Here is a 20,937-nt window from a genome sequence, read left to right as displayed (position 1 = left end):
TACAATTCAATATGCTGACACATATGAATATTACAGTTGTGACACCTGGCAAGCTGTGATTGATGTGAAGAGCTGTTTTAGGGGGTAAAGTGGGATAGGGATTTTTGTCTCCAGATACTGGAATATACTGGTTCTTTGTGATCTGTGAACCTTCCTTGGACGTAGGAATGGTGTCTAAGGGAGCTGGCTCTTCTCACTATGACAGGTTGTTATGATATGGACTTATGCCTGGCAACAGGGGTGCATCAACGGATAGGCTGAGTAAGTCTAAACCACGCTCAAGTCTTTGCTCTGATTGGCCAACAGAGAGGTGGGAAACTCTCTCTGTCAGAGTATTTGAGCAACAATCTGAAACAATGGATTAGTTCTCTGAAGTGCCCTGCGAGGTATTTCAGAGAGCCCTTATATACAAAACATCATATTTAACATTGAAGGTTTTTGCATTAATTAAAATAACTAGTATATCTTAGAAGTCGTGTTGACCTCTTTTGTTCCTAATGCCAGATTTGAATTGACGCAACTTTGACAAGCGCAAGTGATAAATTGCACTAGTCAAACTAATAAAACATCAAAAAAGCCAGACATCATTGTGGCAAATAGATTTCTGGATCTCAAGACTTTACAGCCGAAATGTTACAGGGAGTACTGAATAAAGAGGTTCCCCTCCCAGGTTCCTGAGCCTGTGTAGGGATCTGAATAGTACAGTTTTTTTGTTTTGTTTTGAAATTCAGGTTAGTAGCGTGAATTTGGTTAGTGTTTTTGGGTATATAGTATGAATTCGTTATCCAAAACATATTTAGTTTTTGGGGTATTTTTTACTACCCCATACAGTAGGTGGCAGCAATACACCGTATGAGTGTAGTCTGCCAATAAACCTCAAAGAAGAAGAACGCAGCCAGTGTAGCCTAGGCCTAATCAACACAAAAGTGGGACTTGGACATATGTGTTGCAACAACAACAACAAAAAAACGACCTGTGGGCAAATGCCCAGTTTACCTTGAGAATTTGAAAATGTTAGGATATTATTGCAGAAGATTGATTTAGGCGTAATTGCTGTGGTCTGGCATATTCATTTCCCACCAAGACCACAATCAGTTGTGGACACCTTCACATAATAAAATGTTATGGATTATGGATGTAAAATCTGATTCTAGGTCGGCATGCTCCGTATAACGTCATACATCCTAACCTTTCTGAGAACAGAGCAGGCCCGCCATTTCCCTGAATGCTTCTAGTCCTTTAAACCCAGCAGGAGTGGCGATACGAAGACAGGAGACACACAGGGATCCAGTGAGCGAGAGATCGGGATGAGAGATGGGCAGAGAATGAGTCAGCAAGAGAACCCACCAAATCTACCGACGCATCTTTATTTATGAAATCAATTTGATCAAAGGCGTCATTCGGATCAACACTGAACTGAAATAATCAAGCTTTGGATACGTTGTTTGAATATCTTTGTATAATTTTTCTTCCGCCTCGTCTTTTTCTTTGTTTTTCCCCCTTTCTTTCTTTTATTTTTTAAATAGACGGTGGACAGGCGGTGTCAACCGTGAAGATTATATCATTCAATTAATTTGGAACTTTATAGACATATTGTGATTTTTCAAATTCTTTGTTGCATCAATAAACGAAGATGTCGGGGCAGAGCATTACTGACAGGATAACTGCAGCCCAGCACAGTGTAACTGGATCTGCTGTGTCGAAAACAGTATGCAAGGCCACCACACATGAAATAATGGGTCCGAAAAAGAAACATTTGGATTGTAAGTATCGAAATGATCAAGAATTACTGATATAATGTGTCATTGTTCATTGAGTTCTGCATCTCTTGAGTTATGGCGATGGTTACACAAGGCCCAAAGCCAGAATGGATAGGCTAATGTTATTGCTAGTTTCTATCAAAATGTATCAAGGATACATTGTAGTAAAACGATAGCATACAATGAGAATGCTCGTAACATTATTTAACTGGACGTTAACAACAGTAATATTAGATTTTTAAAAAAATAATCATTTCAGTGTAGGCCTACTCATCATCAACAGTACTGTCAAATTAGCTAGCTTTCTAGCCGTCTGTATAACGTTAGCGGTTTAATTCATTCCGCATAGCTTTAGGCAACCCTCCCTGGCCTTAACAGTTATCATGTAATTATCAGTCAGTGTATCTTATCTTACAATTGACCAGTTCTCCATGATACAGTACATTAACGTTTTGGCTGTACAAAAATGCCCCCCCAAATATGTTAATGTGAGTAAATTCAGTAGGCCTATTTTATACATTTACCATAGGAAGAGGGTATAACAACCACCTTTGAACAGCTCAGCTGTGGAAACTACCTTGTACATATTTCAGAGTAGGCCTAGAGGAAGTATCAAGGAGAATACTTTCAGTCCCACATGCAAAGTGTAGGCTACATTATCATCACTACTAGGTGTGTCTGTCTCTGCTGAGGGAAACACATGTACAGCGCCTTTTGAAAGTATTCATACCCCTTAACTTATTGCACATTTTGTTGTGTGACAGCCAGAATTCAAAATCGATTAAATCATATATTTTTCTCACCCATCTACACACAACACCCCATAATGACGAAGTTTAGAATTTTTTAGCAAATGTATTGAAAAGGAAATACAGAAATATTTCATTTACATAAGTATTCACATTTCACACTCCTGAGTCAATACATGTTAGAATCACATTTGGCAGCGTTTACAGCTGTGAGTCTTTCTGGGTAAGTCTCCAAGAGCTTTGCACACCTGGATTGTACAATATTTGCACATTATTCTCTTTTAAAATTCTTCAAGCTCTGTCAAGTTGGTTGTTGATCATTGCTAGACAGACATTTTTCAAGTCTTGCTATAGATTTTCAAGCCAATTTATGTTAACTGTAACTAGGCCACTCAGGAACATTCAATGTCGTCTTGGTAAGCAACTCCAGTGTATATTTGGCCTTGTGTTATAGGTTATTGTCCTGCTGAAAGGTTAATATTTATCTCCCAGTGTCTGTTGGAAAGGCTTTCCTATAGGATTTTGACTGTGTTTAGCTCTATTCCATTTACTTTTATCCAAAAAAAAACTCCCTTGTCCTTGCTGATGACAAGCATACCCATAACATGGTGCAGCCACCACCATGCTTGAAAATATGAAGAGTGGTACTCAGTGATGTGTTGTGTTGGATTTGCCCCAAACATAACGCTTTGTATTCAGGACATAAAGTTAATTTCTTTGCCACATTTTTTTGCAGTTTTACTTTTATGCAGGGTTGTCAAACTCATTCCATGGAAGGCCACAAATACTTTTCCTTTGGATATTTTTTCTCAAATTTAGAGCAGCTGAAGGACAAACCGCACAGACAACCAGTAGAGTCAGTTTACATGTCATTTTATTCAACATTGTGGTAAGGAACATTTACACGATTTTGCAGGCATTAGTTTCAGGCTGTAAATACCAATTAATTGTGTATTACAGCCTGATTAATCAGACCAGACATCCAGCAGACTGATATATATATATATATATATATATATATATATATATATATATATATATATAACCCTGATGGCAGCGTCAGACCTTTTTAATCTGTGTGACCATCCTCAGAAATGCTACTTGTCACAAAGCAGAGCACCTGCCACTGCAAAAGTAACAGTGAATGCAATAAATGTCCTGTCCATTAATTCATTCTCACTATAATACATTTCATTATACGTGATTAAATCTCAAGGATGTTGTATCTCTTCTGCAAGCAGGTTATGCATAATAGGTTACTGTTCAAATGTAATTGTCATCATGATTATAGGAGCATATTGCATGACACACAGGTACAATGATGTGGAGGTTGCTGGTTCAGACCCCAGCTGAAGCATGTAGTAGGCTAGCTACATATTGTATTGCTTTTCCTAAGTTCCTTTTGCATACATTGACCTTTGGAACAACTGGAAAACTGTGTGAAACCAAGGTGGTTACTGGTAACTTAATCTGAAAGTGCCCACTTCTAATCACATTTGAATCCTATGGACTATCTATGCTAAAGTTGTGAGTTGATTCAGCCAGCCTGTTGTTTCACACCTGTTAGTTGAGCGTAGGCCTACAGTACTCTACTGAGGTACAGGAGCCATTATCTAACAGGATGAGTGAATGTTGGTAGAGTGTTCAGAAGTCTGTTGGCTCACCCAAACCCGACCAGCCGTCCAACGTGACATACCTGAGACTCACTCACAGCCTCTCATACACAGACAGAACAGTAGGCCGCCTAGGCCTTATATAAAGAGCTGTGAAAATAACACTGACATCATTCCTGGCCCACTGTCCACACAGTAATATTTAGGAGTTCTCAGTGTGGCTGCTTTACTTGGTATTGTAGTCCCAATGAGATTAAATGGTGGATTCACAGCAGAAACCTGGCTGATATGTTAGTACAGATGCATGGAAGACACAGACAATATACCAGATATTGTTAGAGATTGCAACACAATTGCACATAAATGGTTAATTGTTGTGCTACAGTCTTCATGTACAGTGTTGCATACAGTGTGATGTGTTAGACCTACTTTTTAGAGCAGTTGCAACATATGACGACACCAAGGTGCATTTAAAAAAAAAAGTGTTAGCAACAATGCAAACTAGGATGAATATTTAGCAGGCTGTCTAGTGTCTATAACATGACAGCGCTGTCATCCCACCTCCCGTCCCAGTCTTCCCTGGATAATCAACTAGCCATGCTAACTGCTGCTCTGGAAGGTTATGCTGTCCTACTTAGACTCCCCTCCTTTGAAAACGTGAGAATATAGGCCAGAAAGCCAGGCCTGGTTATTACACTGTCAATCTGTTCATCACTCAATCTTAACTCTGAATGGGGAATGGGTAGACTGCACAGGTTTGACTGGCATCACCCATTCTCTACATCAGGGCTCTCCAACCCTGTTCCTGGAAAGCTACCGTCCTGTAGGTTTTCACTCCAACCCTAATCTAGCACACCTGATTCTAATTATCTGGTTAATAAATTGAATCAGTTTAGTTACAACTGGGGTTGGAGTGAACCTACAGGAGGGAAGCTCCCCAGGAACACGGTTGAAGAGCACTGCCTTCCATGAATTCAACTCACTAGATCAGGGTTCTCCAACCCTGTTCCCTGGAGAGTTAGCCTCCTGTAGGTTTTCACTCCAACCCCAATTTTAACTAACCTGGTTCAGTTTATCAGCCAGCTAATTATTAGAATCAGGTGTGCTATATTAGGGTTGGCGCGAAAACGTACGGTACGGTAGCTCTCCAGGAACAGGTTTGAAGAGCCCTACACTAGATGCATGAGTGTGTTCAGTGGTATGACCTAATGAGTTACTGTATGCGGAGGAATGACACATGGTTGAACATTTTCAAAATGTGTATTATTGGAAGCAACAGAGACCGGAAGTCCAATCAACCAATCTTGACGTAGTAGTTTTCAATTGTCTTACCTGTGTGCCCAACAAAACACCCAGGCCTCAAATAGCAAACTTACACAGATTGTTGAGAATCCAGTTTTTTCTTAAATAGTATTTTGTGAAAAGGCAACCTTGAAAGGAATTTGAATATAGTCTAGTAGCTGACCTGTACTGGTTCATGGGGCTCATCAGAGTAGAGCTTTAGGCCAACTGAGGCTATAGACGAGTGGAGAGAACTGGTGGCGGAAGGAGCAGCTAGTAGTTACCAAGATGCTTTTGGTTATGTAGTGTATGTGGACCCCTGTTCGTCGAACATCTCGTTCCAAAATCATGGGCATTAATATGGAGTTGGTCCCCCCTTTGCTGCTATAACAGCCTCCACTCTTCTGGGAAGGCTTTCCACTAGATGTTGGAACATTGCTGCGGGGACTTGCTTCCATTCAGCAACAAGCGCATTAGTGAGGTCGGGCACTGACGTTGGGCAATTAGGCCTGGCTCGCAATCAGCGTTCCAATTCATCCCAAAGGTGTTCGATGGGGTTGAGGTCAGGACTCTGTGCAGGCCAGTCAAGTTCTTCCACACCGATCTCGACAAACCATTTCTGTATGGACCTCGCTTTGTGCACGTGGGGCATTGTCATGCTGAAACAGGAAATTACCTTCCCAAACTGTTGCCACAAAGTTGGAAGCACAGAATCGTCTAGAATGTCATTGTATGCTGTAGCGTTAAGATTACCCTTCACTGGAACTAAGGGGCCTAGCCCAAACCATGAAAAACAGCCCCAGATCATTATTCCTCCTCCACCAAACGTTACAGTTGGCATTATGCATTGGGGCAGGTAGCGTTCTCCTGACATCCGCAAACCCAGATTCGCCCATCAGACAGCGAGATGGTGAAGCGTGATTCATCATCCAGAGAACGTGTTTCCACTGCTCCAGAGTCCAATGGCGGCGAGCTTTACACCGCTCCAGCCGACGCTTGGCATTGTGCATGGTGATCTTAGGCTTGTGTGCGGCTGCTCGGCCATGGAAACCCATTTCATGAAGCTCCCGACGAACAGTTCTTGTGCTGACGTTGCTTTCAGAGGCATTTTGGAACTCTGTAGTGAGTGTTGCAACCGAGGACAGACGATTATTACGCGCTTCAGCACTCGGCGGTCCCGTTCCGCTGCTGAGCCGTTGTTGCTCCTAGACGTTTCCACTTCACAATAACAGCACTTACAGTTGACCGGGGCAGCAATTTGACGAACTGACTTGTTGGAAAGGTGGCATCCTATGACGGTGCCAGGTTGAATGTCATTGAGCTCTTCAGTAAGGCCATTCTACTGCCAATGTTTGTCTATGGAGATTGCATGGCTTTGTACTTGCTTTTATACACCTGTCAGCAACGGGTGTGGCTGAAATAGCCAAATCCACTAATTTGAAGGGGTGTCCACATACTTTTGTATGTATAGTGTATTTGACTAAAAATACATTGTTTGATTTCGAAATGGTGACTTATTCATCATGCTTTCATCTATTTAACTTCAGTAGACCCTCTTGAGGAATTGCCGTGCCAAAAAAACAGAAAAGAGAGTGGCAGCCTATAGTACTGTAGCATAGTAATTAAGTGTCTTGAGTGTAGTTAGGCAATTAGCCAGACCTTGAATTAAAGCTAATTGAATGAGATTGCATCTGAGGGCGGAGTGCCTGTGTCCCTGTTTACACAGATTTCAAAACAATGTCTTTCATAGAATATTAACTGACTTTACCCCAAAATTCAACTCCCCCATAGGGGAAATGCCTTGTATCCACAGTTGTTTTAACCTCTACAGGCCAGTGGCCATAACTCACTACTTGACATCAATTATCCATGGTCTTCAACAAAATGACGTAAATGTAAATGTCTTCCAAGACATCAGGCTATTGCTAACATTCTCTCTCTGTCTGTTTGTTTGTCTCACTCTCGTCTTTAGACCTGATCCATTGCACCAATGAGATGAACGTGAACATTCCCCAGCTGGCTGACTCACTGTTTGAGAGGACCACCAGCACGAGCTGGGTGGTGGTCTTCAAGTCGCTCATCGCCACACACCACCTCATGGTCTACGGCAATGAGGTGAGCTGAGTTTACAATCACCGCTCACTACAATATTGTCTATGTCTACATTCACCTCTCATTACATTATTGTCTGTAATATATATTATATCTATAACAGCAATGCTATAGTGTTGAAGTTTTCAGTTCACAGACAATAAGACAATCAATTGCTAACCAGGCAATTTCTAGGTTTGTCAATATTTTAATAAAAATCTGGAAATTACTTGTACTCCAGTCCTATTCTATTTCTGTAGATCAATGAAAATGTAAGAACATGTATTAATACCGCTCTTTTTCTTTGATACAGCGCTTTGTGCAGTACTTGGCTTCAAGGAACACATTATTCAACCTCAGTAATTTTTTGGACAAAAGTGGTTTACAAGGTAAAATATGAGGCCTTGGCTCTCAAATGCTTTTCTCAAACTCATCCTTAACTGTTACAGTGACAAATACGTATAAGAGGAAACAATATAACTTATGAACAAATATAGCATGACTCTCATGTAGGTGTTCATGACAAATGTAAGATTTATATCACTTCTCAGGTCTCTCTCTCCCAGGCTACGATATGTCCACATTTATCCGGAGGTACAGTCGATATCTGAATGAGAAGGCTGTGTCGTACAGGCAGGTTGCCTTTGACTTCACTAAAGTAAAACGAGGGTAAGAAATTCCCAACATATCAACAGAAGAAAGTGGTATGTTTGTTTTTGACTGACCCACTCCTTACCCGAATGTATGTCAGTGGAGTTCAAAGGCTCAAACAATTTCTTACAATAAACACTTTCCCCTTGCAGAGCCACCCGCTGGTATAAAAAAATACTTGAAAATATTGACAGCTCTAATATTTAGTTTAGAAGAGAAGATTCCTGTCAGTTTTAACGACAGAATGTCATTATCCTTTCAACATTTTCAAAGCTTTTTATATTCCATGAAGTAATCACAGTATTTCTGTAACTCTGGGAACGATTGTTAACATGCAGTAGAAATTGACTGGCTGAGGCTATTCTCACTGATTCCCTTACTCTCTGTCCTTTGTGCTTCTAACACCTATCTAACACTACACATACACACATATCTCAACAGGGTGGATGGGGTGATGAGGACCATGAATACAGAGAAGCTACTGAAGACCATCCCTATCATACAAAACCAGATGGACGCCCTCCTCGACTTCAATGTGAGTCTGAGGTCAACCTCCCCAGAACCGTGCTGCTCTTCTACTGTAATATGAGGGTTCCTGGGGCTAACAGATTGTGTCAGGCATACTGATTACTGAATGGGCAGTGCTGAAACTAGAGATAGATACAGGCTATTTTCCTCCTCACTGACCTGCTCTTTTATTGTTTGTCAGCGATGCCAAAGTCATTATTGTGTGTTAATTGGGCAATTTATGGCTTATGTGAAACTGGATGATGTGTCTCCTTCAGGTTAATGCCAATGAGCTCACAAACGGAGTGATAAATGCAGGGTTCATGCTCCTCTTCAAAGATTCCATTAGGCTTTTTGCTGCATATAACGAAGGCATCATCAACCTGCTGGGTAAAACCTCAACTCCAACTTTATTTACTCCACTATTTTCTGATCAATACTCTTTTCAAATGTTTAATCTGGAGAAGTGCTTTTTAGGTCCTTGTACTATATATCTTTTGATATGTACAGTACTAAATTGTACTAATAGAGACTAAATTCTCTACAGAGTTTATCCCTAGTGTGTCTACAGACTTTCGGCGCTAATGCCAGCTGTTTTATTCATGTACTTATTTTTTACCACAGAGAAGTACTTTGACATGAAGAAAACCCAGTGTAAAGAGGGCCTGGATATCTACAAGAAGTTTCTGACCCGAATGACCCGAATCTCAGAGTTCCTTAAAGTGGCAGAGGTGATTTCTTCTTTACCTGCTTTGAGTTTGATGCTATTCATTCATTCAATACCATTCATTAAAGGGGACAACCTCTGATATATTTAAATTTTTGGGAGAAAATTATGGTGGTAGAAATTAGGTAGTGGTAGAAAATACGTTTTAATTTAGAGGCACCACTATAACTTTGCACATATTCTCATTTGACAGCAGGTGGGGATTGATCGAGGAGACATTCCAGACCTTTCCCAGGTAAGACTTTACACTGTAGAGGAATATACTTCTGCTGGTATAACCTATTAGACACACTCTGCACAAAAAGCCTACACACCGAACTTACTCTGTCCGTTTGTCTACTGAAAAGACAGTTGAATTCCTACTCTCTGTCTCCATCTCTCTCTCTCTCGCTCTCACTTTCTCTCCCTTATTTCTCGCTGTCACTTTCTATTTCTTTCTTCTCTTTGTGTGTCTCTCTATCTCAGTATTAACTCCTCTTATTTAATCAGCTCTGTTGCCCCACCACAATATTTACTCCACCCTGCACACATCTCCCAGAGATAAGGCACTGTTCAGTGCATGAAGTCCTCCAGCGCATGTTGCCAATTGAGGCATATTTCTCACTTTTTCTTCTTCTTCCTCTCTTGATTAGGCTCTATCTACAGTAAATAAAGGTGTTAAGAGTCCAAACTGACTGTGTATCTTACAGTACTACTGATTTCACACAGTGTACAGCAAATTGAATAATGGCCCCCCACACCTGTTGTGCTACAGTCAGTGACACTGACATACATTATAGTTACGGTTCAATATAGCTATTTATCTCTGACCATCACCGCCTTTTATATTCTGTATTTCCCCTTATCTTTCCACCTTTAGTTCACAGTTTGTGTAAGTATTCTCATCTCACTCTTCTGTGTCTGTGACTTGCTTTGGTGTTGTCTTTGCATGCCTCTACTCTGACTCTTTGTCTCATTGATATTGTGTTTTATTGGAGTGGAACAAATTGTATACAAAGTTCTCTTTGTCACATGAAATATACATAGCCCATCCAACATGGCTGCCCAGGTGTGCTTAGACATTGCCAATTCAACACCACATACTGTAGGATGTTGAAAGTGCCGTGGTGTGTGTCATCCACACACATTTCAATATCACTCATCCAATGTGGCTTTCAGCTGAAAAGCAAACAACCATTGACTGGTGGTGGGCAACACAGTCCTTCTGTGTGTCTGCCTTGTACATCAATGTATTTCTGTAGTGTCTTGAGTTAGTATTTGTCCCTTAGTTTACTGGGAAGTGTTTAGCTCCTCACTAAGTGCTAGCTAGAATCCAGTAACTAAGCTATAGTGGTATATGGGACATTATAGTTAGGGAACTGAGTTTTTCCTCACCACGTAACATGACCAGCTAAACGTTTTCAGAAAATGTTGTCAGGAAAAACTCAAGACCTATAGCTAGTGTATGTACAGTACAGTAACCAGGTTGCCCATCACTGCCTGAGATGGTTGTGTTCATACAGTACAGTCTAACTGCATGTTTCCAACCCTGGCCTATACTAACTGCTGTTCTCAATTACAACAGGCTCCCAGTAGCCTCCTGGAAGCTCTGGAGCAGCATCTGGCCTCTCTAGAGGGGAAGAAGGTCAAAGACTCCACCGCTGCCAGCAGGTATGTACAGGATGGGCAGCGTCCCAAATGGCACCCTATTCTCTACATAGTGCACTACATTTGAACAGAGCCCTATGGGCCCTGGTCAAAAGTAGTGCATAGGAAACAGGGTGCCATTTGGGACGTATCCTTCGTCTCACACTGGAGTGTCTTTGGCACTGAGTCCACTATACCCCTGCAGGTAGCCTAGAAGCAGCTGCCACTATAATAACTGATTTGCTTTGTGCACAAAGCTCTTAAGCCAAGATTGCTTTAATTATTATTGATGGTAATGGTTATTGATGTTTTCAGCCAGGGTTGCTGTAGTATTCTGCCTAGCAGTGTTTACTGTTGTGTGTTGTTTCAGGGCCAGTACTCTATCCAACGCAGTGTCCTCGCTGGCCAGTACGGGGATGTCTTTTACTAAAGTAGACGAGCGGGAGAAGCAGGCTGCTCTGGAGGAGGAACAGGCTCGTCTCAAAGCACTGAAGGTACAGCCGTCATGACGCGTGGATCACAACATGAATTTGAGACGCGTGGATCACAACATGAATTTGAGACGCGTGGATCACAACATGAATTTGACGAGAATGGACATGGTTTTATGTTGCCTGTCCCATCTACATGTGAAGGACAGTGATATGTTGCAGTATGCAGGCAATGATTTGAACAATTCAAAGCCTTGTTTGGTCGATCCAGTATGGCCCACATACATAACTACAACCATCGCCTTCTCTAGTCTACGCTCTACATTCTACATCTGTAGAGTGTCTGTATTTGACTTGGACTCTTTCCACCCAGGAACAGAGGCTGAAGGAGCTCTCTAAGAGGCCTTCCTTCGCCACCACAGACACGTCTCCTGTCTCCACCACCGGGGGCACTATCAGCACAGCCCCGGCCATCGACCTCTTCTCCACACCCAGCTGCTCCAATGGGTAAACTTTCACCTATGACCTGTGAAGCTTACCCACTCATGTGGTTGACCAGAGAGGTTAGCGTGGATTATGTAGAAGTTGCTGCTAACCACTGATACAGGGTCAGATATTTCTTCATCCTCCTAGTGGGTAAGGGTAGGATTTAGAGTGCTCTGATTCTAGATCTGTGGTTAGAGAGAACCTCTACCTCAATACTTCTGTGTGTATCTGGTAATTCTGATGTTCATCTACATGTCCCAGTGTTGATTCAGGTATAGCATCACTGCTGTCTCTCTCCTCAGTGCTCTGAAGATGGAGAGTGACCTGTTTGACATTCAGCAGACCTTTAACCCTTCAATGCAGGCCAGTTCTACAGGGCTTCCTGTGGCCACAGCATGGGCAGGTAGGAGAAACAGCCACCACCACAGGACCCCTCTACTGTCTTCTACCATAACCTGTTCTGTTCTGCATGCTCTCCCTCTCTTCCTGTTGCGTCTGACTCTGATGTCCTCCTGTTCTTCTCTTCTGTATCTCTTCTCGTTCTTTCTCTCCTCTGCCTGCCTAGATCCTTTCACCTCTGCTGAAGCTGCAGATGACTCCGTGCCAAACCTTAACCCTTTCCTCTCAAAAGTCGTTGTCGATGCCGCCGCTCACTTACCTGTCGTGTCCTCCGACGGTGTTAGCTATTCCTCTAGGACGTCTGGTCATGAAATGTTTGGTGGTAAAGATACTCTTTGTTCCTCCTGAAATAGCCTTCATGTGTCTCTCTGTGGGACTGTTTGAAGGAAGTCTCCCATAAGCCCTGCTGTTGTTACTTCTGTCTACATGTAAATGATCTCATAGCTATCTAAAGTTAAATGTTTGTTGTGTACCTTAAAATGCAAAGCCTCCACTTGCCATGATTCTCTGCTGCAGAAAAATATATTTTTTCATAATGTATTCAAATAGGCTATTGCTTCTAGATTCTGATATTACAAACCGATTTGATTATTTTCTCTTGTAGTATCCTCTTAGAGCTATAAGTTGAAATCTGTTTCCCTTACCAATATTATTTTTGATTCTCTAGATCGTTATAATCCCTTTACTGACACAAACTCGTCCGTTTCAACCAATTACAAACGCACAGTGCGGATAGAACACTCCATCTCAGGTACTACGATGGCTCACCATCCCAGCCTATGTTTCCTGACCCATAGGCAAACATAGGCCCTTCAACCCTTGTAATGTGTTTAGTGGCCCCAAAATAACCCTATGGTTAGGGTAGTCTGGCGATTTTAGGATATTTTTATCTCCTTGTACTCTGCAGTTCCTGTTTTGACTTTGTTAGAATTAGTTTTACTTGTTACCTGTTAGTGTCCCTATACAACTGCTAAGTGTTTTCTGTTAACTGTCTCCTTTCTGTCTGTACTGTCACTTTGCCTTGCCTGCCATTCTTGCCGTGCCTTGAAATGCCTTCCTTTGCTCGCTCTTCTTCTTCCTGCTCCTCCTTTGGCGTTGTCAGACTCCTTCTGTGGTGGTCCAGTGTCCATGGCCCAGCACCTTCCACACCAGGCCCCCTACCCCACTGAGCCCTCTGCTGTAGAAGGTCTATTCAGAGGTAGAGTACTAGAGAACCTGTAGCTCTACTGTAGCAGGTCTATTCAGAGGTAGAGTACTAGAGAACCTGTAGCTGTACTGTAGCAGGTCTATTCAGAGGTAGAGTACTAGAGAACCTGTAGCTGTACTGTAGCAGGTCTATTCAGAGGTAGAGTACTAGAGAACCTGTAGCTGTGCTGTAGCAGGTCTATTCAGAGGTAGAGTACTAGAGAACCTGTAGCTGTACTGTAGCAGGTCTATTCGGAGGTAGAGTACTAGAGAACCTGTAGCTGTGCTGTAGCAGGTCTATTCAGAGGTAGAGTACTAGAGAACCTGTAGCTGTACTGTAGCAGGTCTATTCAGAGTTAGAGTACTAGAGAACCTGTAGCTGTACTGTAGCAGGTCTATTCAGAGGTAGAGTACTAGAGAACCTGTAGCTGTGCTGTAGCAGGTCTATTCAGAGGTAGAGTACTAGAGAACCTGTAGCTGTACTGTAGCAGGTCTATTCAGAGGTAGAGTACTAGAGAACCTGTAGCTGTACTGTAGCAGGTCTATTCAGAGGTAGAGTACTAGAGAACCTGTAGCTGTACTGTAGCAGGTCTATTCAGAGGTAGAGTACTAGAGAACCTGTAGCTGTACTGTAGCAGGTCTATTCAGAGGTAGAGTACTAGAGAACCTGTAGCTGTACTGTAGCAGGTCTATTCAGAGGTAGAGTACTAGAGAACCTGTAGCTGTACTGTAGCAGGTCTATTCAGAGGTAGAGAACCTGTAGCTGTACTGTAGCAGGTCTATTCAGAGGTAGAGTACTAGAGAACCTGTAGCTGTACTGTAGCAGGTCTATTCAGAGGTAGAGTACTAGAGAACCTGTAGCTGTACTGTAGCAGGTCTATTCAGAGGTAGAGTACTAGAGAACCTGTAGCTGTACTGTAGCAGGTCTATTCAGAGGTAGAGTACTAGAGAACCTGTAGCTGTACTGTAGCAGGTCTATTCAGAGGTAGAGTACTAGAGAACCTGTAGCTGTACTGTAGCAGGTCTATTCAGAGGTAGAGAACCTGTAGCTGTACTGTAGCAGGTCTATTCAGAGGTAGAGTACTAGAGAACCTGTAGCTGTACTGTAGCAGGTCTATTCAGAGGTAGAGTACTAGAGAACCTGTAGCTGTACTGTAGCAGGTCTATTCAGAGGTAGAGTACTAGAGAACCTGTAGCTGTACTGTAGCAGGTCTATTCAGAGGTAGAGTACTAGAGAACCTGTAGCTCTACTGTAGCAGGTCTATTCAGAGGTAGAGTACTAGAGAACCTGTAGCTGTACTGTAGCAGGTCTATTCAGAGGTAGAGAACCTGTAACTCTACTGTAGCAGGTCTATTCAGAGGTAGAGTACTAGAGAACCTGTAGCTGTACTGTAGCAGGTCTATTCAGAGGTAGAGTACTAGAGAACCTGTAGCTGTACTGTAGCAGGTCTATTCAGAGGTAGAGAACCTGTAGCTGTACTGTAGCAGGTCTATTCAGAGGTAGAGTACTAGAGAACCTATAGCTGTGCTGTAGCAGGTCTATTCAGAGGTAGAGTACTAGAGAACCTGTAGCTGTACTGTAGCAGGTCTATTCAGAGGTAGAGTACTAGAGAACCTGTAGCTGTACTGTAGCAGGTCTATTCAGAGGTAGAGTACTAGAGAACCTGTAGCAGGTCTATTCAGAGGTAGAGTACTAGAGAACCTGTAGCTGTACTGTAGCAGGTCTATTCAGAGGTAGAGTACTAGAGAACCTGTAGCTGTACTGTAGCAGGTCTATTCAGAGGTAGAGTACTAGAGAACCTGTAGCTGTACTTTAGCAGGTCTATTCAGAGGTAGAGAACCTGTAGCTGTACTGTAGCAGGTCTATTCAGAGGTAGAGTACTAGAGAACCTGTAGCTGTACTGTAGCAGGTCTATTCAGAGGTAGAGTACTAGAGAACCTGTAGCTGTACTGTAGCAGGTCTATTCAGAGGTAGAGTACTAGAGAACCTGTAGCTGTACTGTAGCAGGTCTATTCAGAGGTAGAGTACTAGAGAACCTGTAGCTGTACTGTAGCAGGTCTATTCAGAGGTAGATAACCTGTAGCTGTACTGTAGCAGGTCTATTCAGAGGTAGAGTACTAGAGAACCTGTAGCTGTGCTGTAGCAGGTCTATTCAGAGGTAGAGTACTAGAGAACCTGTAGCTGTACTGTAGCAGGTCTATTCAGAGGTAGAGTACTAGAGAACCTGTAGCTGTACTGTAGCAGGTCTATTCAGAGGTAGAGAACCTGTAGCTGTACTGTAGCAGGTCTATTCAGAGGTAGAGTACTAGAGAAAACTGTAGCTGTGCTGTAGCAGGTCTATTCAGAGGTAGAGTACTAGAGAACCTGTAGCTCTACTGTAGCAGGTCTATTCAGAGGTAGAGTACTAGAGAACCTGTAGCTGTACTGTAGCAGGTCTATTCAGAGGTAGAGTACTAGAGAACCTGTAGCTGTACTGTAGCAGGTCTATTCAGAGGTAGAGAACCTGTAGCTGTACTGTATCAGGTCTATTCAGAGGTAGAGTACTAGAGAACCTGTAGCTGTGCTGTAGCAGGTCTATTCAGAGGTAGCATAGTTCTACTAGCCATTTAGGAGACCACCATTTGCTATAAGGTGGCTTTCTGTAACTATTTAGCAGCTCTGACTTTAACACCAATGGAATAATACTTCTCCATCATTGCACCTGCCGTGTTCTGAGCAGCCTCCCGTTTGACCTCTTTACAGGGTACTCCACAGCAACACAGGCCCCTCCCCCAGGAGCACTCCAAGTGGACTTCGAGTCAGTCTTTGGAGCCAAAGCTACTGGCACTAACAATATTGACTCTGATGGTGAGGTGTTGAATATTTTACTGTTTGATGCACATGATGTTTCACATCCAACCAATGTACACCTCTCTGTCCTCCTTAGACATCCTGAAACCCACCATGGTCGGCTCCAATCAGGCGCTGTGCGCCATCAATCAGCTGTCAGACAAACTGGTAGGCGATGACCTGGACTCCTCCCTGGCCAACCTGGTGGGCAGTAAGTGTCACAACGTCATGCTAGGATATTTAATTCAGATAATACTCCCTGAATAGAAAACTACGGATTTAAAAGAGAACACCCATCTTTGCCTGAGTGAATCATGGTGTCTATTTATATTTTCACTCATAGGTTAGACCGCAATATGTCACACAGCTATAGTAGTAGAACGAACTATTTCTGAATGTGTACATCTCACATTTATATTACTATCCTCTTGTAGATCTCGGGATTGGAAATGGCACAACGAAAAAGTAAGTGAGCTGTTCGTGCTGTTCAGTCTCTTCAACGTGCCGTGGTCACAGTGCTAGATGAAGAACTGTTCTGTATAGCCAGCAGCAGTTAGGAGCCAGTGCTAATATTAGCTGTCGTAACCTACAGTGACATCCACTGGAGTCAGCCGGGGGAGAAGAGGCTGACTGGCGGAAGCAACTGGCAGCCCAAAGCAGCCCCAAACACCACCTGGAACCCTGTCTCCATGGTAATACACACTACACTGGCCTCTTACAGTACTGGTGCTCTTATCTGTCTGTGATGATTGTTTTTTTTAGCTACTGTATCACTCTAGTGTTGGTATTAGACCAGTGTTAAGAAGTTGTTGTCCTGACTTGACATCGGTCTGCTGGATTCTCTGTGGGAGAAGATGTTGTGTCCTCATTGGTGTGTTTGTGTCTCTGCAGACCCCCCCGGTCATGGCATACCCTGCCACAACACCCACAGGCATGATGGGGGGATATGGCATGGTCAGTATCTGTCAGATGGGTGTCTGGATGCATTAGCACTGAGGGACTTAGCCATGCAGTAGTTAGTACTGAGGGACTTAGCCATGCAGTAACTAGTATTGCTCCTCTGTACCCCCCCCCCCCCCATTCCGCCTTTCCACCATGGGTGCCCGGGCCTTCAGCTGCTCGGCACCCAGCCTCTGGAATGCACTCCCCCAACACATACAACATGCAGACACAGTCATGTCATAAAAAAAAAAAATCATCAAAACACACCTCTTCGAGAGAGCCTATAGCCTAGTGTCTGTCCCCACCCCCCCACACACTTTTAGTTGATGCATTTTATGTACTGTACTTGATTTTATGTAGTCCAACTTTTAATGTAAGATTTCCTTGAGTATCTTGAAAGGCGTCCGCTAAATAAAATGTATTATTATTATTATTTACTGAGGGAATAGCCATACTGTTTAGCTAGCACTGAGAGAGGTAATAGCCATGCAGTAGTAATAGGAGTAACAGTTAAAAGTCCTATACATCCTTCTGTGCTATGCAATCTACTGTAGCATGTCTATTATGCCTGATGTTTCTCTATGCTATTGTCTTTAGCCACCCCAACAGCTTGGCTCTATGGGTATGATGAACCAACCCAACATGATGTACAACCAGCCCATCATGAGGCCGCCCAACCCCTTCGGCTCTGTATCCAGTGCCCAGGTGTGTGTTTGTACAATAATCAGACGTGTGTGTACCATGCACGTGAGGGTTAATGTCCATTGTAGGGTTGTATGAGTTCAGTGTCCAGGTGTATTCAGTGCTGTGTGGTGTCTAGTTACAGTATCCGTTGTGTGTGTGTACTACCCCCTGTGATGACAACCGTGTTCTAGTTTACTCTTACCTCTCAGGAGGAGAGGGACAAATCTGTCTGTCATCACTTTCCTCAAGAGTCCCCAAGTTTTACCTCTCTTTGTGTAACCTCTTTCACCCTTCATTCTTCTCTTTCCTTCTATCTGATCCCTCCCTCTCTCTCACTCTCACTATCACTCTCACTCTCTCTCTCTCTTGCTCTCTCTGACCTCCTCCTCCCGTGTGTTTCTCCCTCTCCCTGAAATAGCCCTCTGCAGCCTCTAGTCCTTCCAGCCAGAGTCCTCTCCGAGCCCCTGGACAGGACCCATTTGCACAGCTCTCTCTCAAGGATTTCTTGTAGAGCGTCTCTTAGGTACAGCATGCTCTGTGCTTGCGGATGTACATGCATGCGCAGCGCGGCTTCACGCTAATGCTTCTCTTTTTTTCTCTTCTCTTACTGTTATCGTCTCTACTTGCAAGCACACTGCTTCTTCCATCTGATCAACCACTGCTGTTCATTTCCTCTCGCTATATCTCTTGCACTTTATATGGGCTTGATTAGTTGGTTTGTGTCTTGCTCGCTTAAATAATCAGCAGATGCATTTCAGGATTTTTAAAAACCTTCTTTTACACTTTCCACAGATACACTAGCCATTACGTCTATGTGGATATACTTTTTTCCCCCATTCTATGACTTCAGATATAGCATTGTAGTTTTCAGGCAATAGTTCGCCATTGCTGAAATCTTGATTCATCAGCTGTATCTTGTGTGACAGTTGCTTTTGCTCTGAGGACATTGTGATGCATTTTCAGAACCACCAAGAGCGGGCTGGTAAAACTCTTGTCTAATAAATCCTTGTATGTTGAATTCCACCCACAGATGCAGTTCATGTAATATGAAGTGTGTCTCAGAAGATGAAGCACTTAGCAGCAAAGCTTTGTCCTCATTGCCAGTCTAACTCTTCAGAGAAACGTTCACCCCTCCCCCCAAATACAGACATGTCAAGAACACAATGAACAGTGCAATGACTGGAGGAAAACCATGGAAACCATGTCCAAATGACTTTGGGAAGAAGATAATTCACCACCTGTTTATTCTGTCATTTGTCCAAGACGTCAAGTGATGCTGCTGTTTAAAAAAAAAAAACCTATAGGGATTCCTCATCCATTTTATCATCTGTAAAGATAGCTATGGGTGCTGAGAAACTTTGATATTATGTATTTGGAAATACAACTGTGGTTTGCGTGTAACAGCTTGGTGTTCGAATCTAGTGGGAGGGGGAGGAGGGACAAGAAGAAAAGAGGAGAGGAATCCTTCCCTCTTGATCCGATCATCAGTCATCCATTTCCTAGTTATTTAACTGTCACTGAGTAGTGATGCTAATGACGTTTACACCTGTTTTAGTTTGTCTTTTTACTGTGTTTACAGTAGACATTCTTCGTGTGTTTATTTATTTATTTATGATTTGATTTTAAGACTGGGGGAAAACATTTTATAGTGAAATCTATAGTACATTGAGCACCTGTGGGAGGCCATTTTAACATGGATGTTGGATTATTTCATTGGAGAGGTAGAGAAAAGAAAATAGATATTATATAAAATACACCTATAAACGGAATGATAGAGCACTAAATATTCTCCAAGTTTTGTGTAAAGAACAATTCTTACTAGATAAAATCTCATGATCTCCCCTGTGCAAGCGGAGTAGGGGGTTCCAGTATGAGTCGGTAATCTAAATAGTCAATTCTGTGCCTAGGGTTTTTTGCAATGGAGCAACTTTTCTGTCTAGTTGAAAAACACTTAATCCACGAGTCTGAAGCATCACACTGGGGTGGGATCCATTTTGCTTTAAGCTTGGCATGCCATCGACTCACTGACCATTTAATTGGCTGCCTTTACTCTGAATGTGAAAGAATTGCTTTCATGTTGCACACATCTTTCCACACTACCTGCACCACCTCAGCGCCGACTCCCTGGGAGCCAGACGAGAGGAGAGGGTGTCTGGCCGTCTGAGTGTTGCAGATACTAAAGAAGGGTCAAAGTTTTGATGTAAATTAGTTGTATAAAGATCCAGTGGAACAGGGTGAGAGAGGGGCACTGTTGATCGGTGCTCTGTGTATATAAAACTGACTGTTCAATGGAGAGGGAAGTGAAAGATGTATGAAATATGAAAGCAATTCAATCAAAATCTGACCTACCTAAGTTTGATTCAGGATATTTTATGTTTGTCCTGCGTGGATTATATTTTTGTTTATGTAATTATAACTTGTAGCAGACATTGAGTGTTTTTTGTTTTGTTTTTGTTTTTTAAAATAAAGAGCAGCTTCCACAAAGTGATGTTCTTAAACTTTTTTTAAATGTGTTGGTGAATATTGCAACAGTGATGGCATCTTTGGCACTACGGTTAGTATATACACTATATATACAAAAGTATGTGGACACCCCTTCAAATTAGTGGTTTCGGCTATTTCAGACACACCTGTTGCTGACAGGTGTATAAAATCGAGCACACAGCCATGCAGTCTCCATAGACAAACATTGGCAGTCGAATGGCCTTACTGAAGAGCTCAGTGACTTTCAACGTGGCACCTTTCCAACAAGGCAGTTTGTCAAATGTATGCCCTGCTAGAGCTGCTCCGGTCAACTGTAAGTGCTGTTATTGTGAAGTGGAAACTTCTAGGAGCAACAACGGCTCAGCCGCAAAGTGGTAGGCCACACAAGCGCACAGAACGGGACTGCTGCGTGCTGAAGCGTGTAGCGCATAAAAATAATCTGTCCTCGGTTGCAACACTCACTCCCGAGTTCCAAACTGCCCTTGAAAGCA

General features: G+C 42.7%; 1 protein-coding gene across 11 annotated transcripts; it reads left to right on the top strand.

Moving 5' to 3' along the window:
* Positions 1-1,175: 1,175 nt before the first annotated feature.
* On the top strand, positions 1,176-20,606 carry picalmb (phosphatidylinositol binding clathrin assembly protein b). Of its 11 annotated transcripts, none has more exons than XM_084142909.1 (23): positions 1,176-1,763; positions 7,376-7,518; positions 7,808-7,883; positions 8,061-8,163; positions 8,587-8,680; positions 8,931-9,042; positions 9,277-9,383; positions 9,573-9,614; positions 10,944-11,029; positions 11,376-11,499; positions 11,816-11,943; positions 12,225-12,325; positions 12,488-12,643; positions 12,989-13,072; positions 13,424-13,519; positions 16,250-16,354; positions 16,434-16,547; positions 16,771-16,801; positions 16,929-17,028; positions 17,228-17,290; positions 17,876-17,983; positions 18,381-18,485; positions 18,993-20,606. In XM_084142909.1, the coding sequence occupies exons 1-22, from the start codon at positions 1,634-1,636 to the stop codon at positions 18,471-18,473; spliced, it is 2,196 nt and encodes a 731-aa protein (XP_083999035.1). In that variant the 5' UTR covers positions 1,176-1,633; the 3' UTR covers positions 18,474-18,485; positions 18,993-20,606. The 11 variants fall into 11 exon arrangements, with proteins under 11 accessions (XP_083999035.1, XP_083999034.1, XP_083999033.1 ...); XM_084142908.1 differs by having other exon boundaries at positions 11,810-11,943; XM_084142907.1 differs by having other exon boundaries at positions 8,046-8,163.
* Positions 20,607-20,937: the final 331 nt, after the last annotated feature.

This window comes from Coregonus lavaretus (assembly GCF_964263955.1).
Source record: "Coregonus lavaretus genome assembly, chromosome: 26".
In the NCBI taxonomy this organism is placed as follows: domain Eukaryota; kingdom Metazoa; phylum Chordata; class Actinopteri; order Salmoniformes; family Salmonidae; genus Coregonus; species Coregonus lavaretus.
This window is presented reverse-complemented; position numbering and strand designations above follow the sequence as displayed.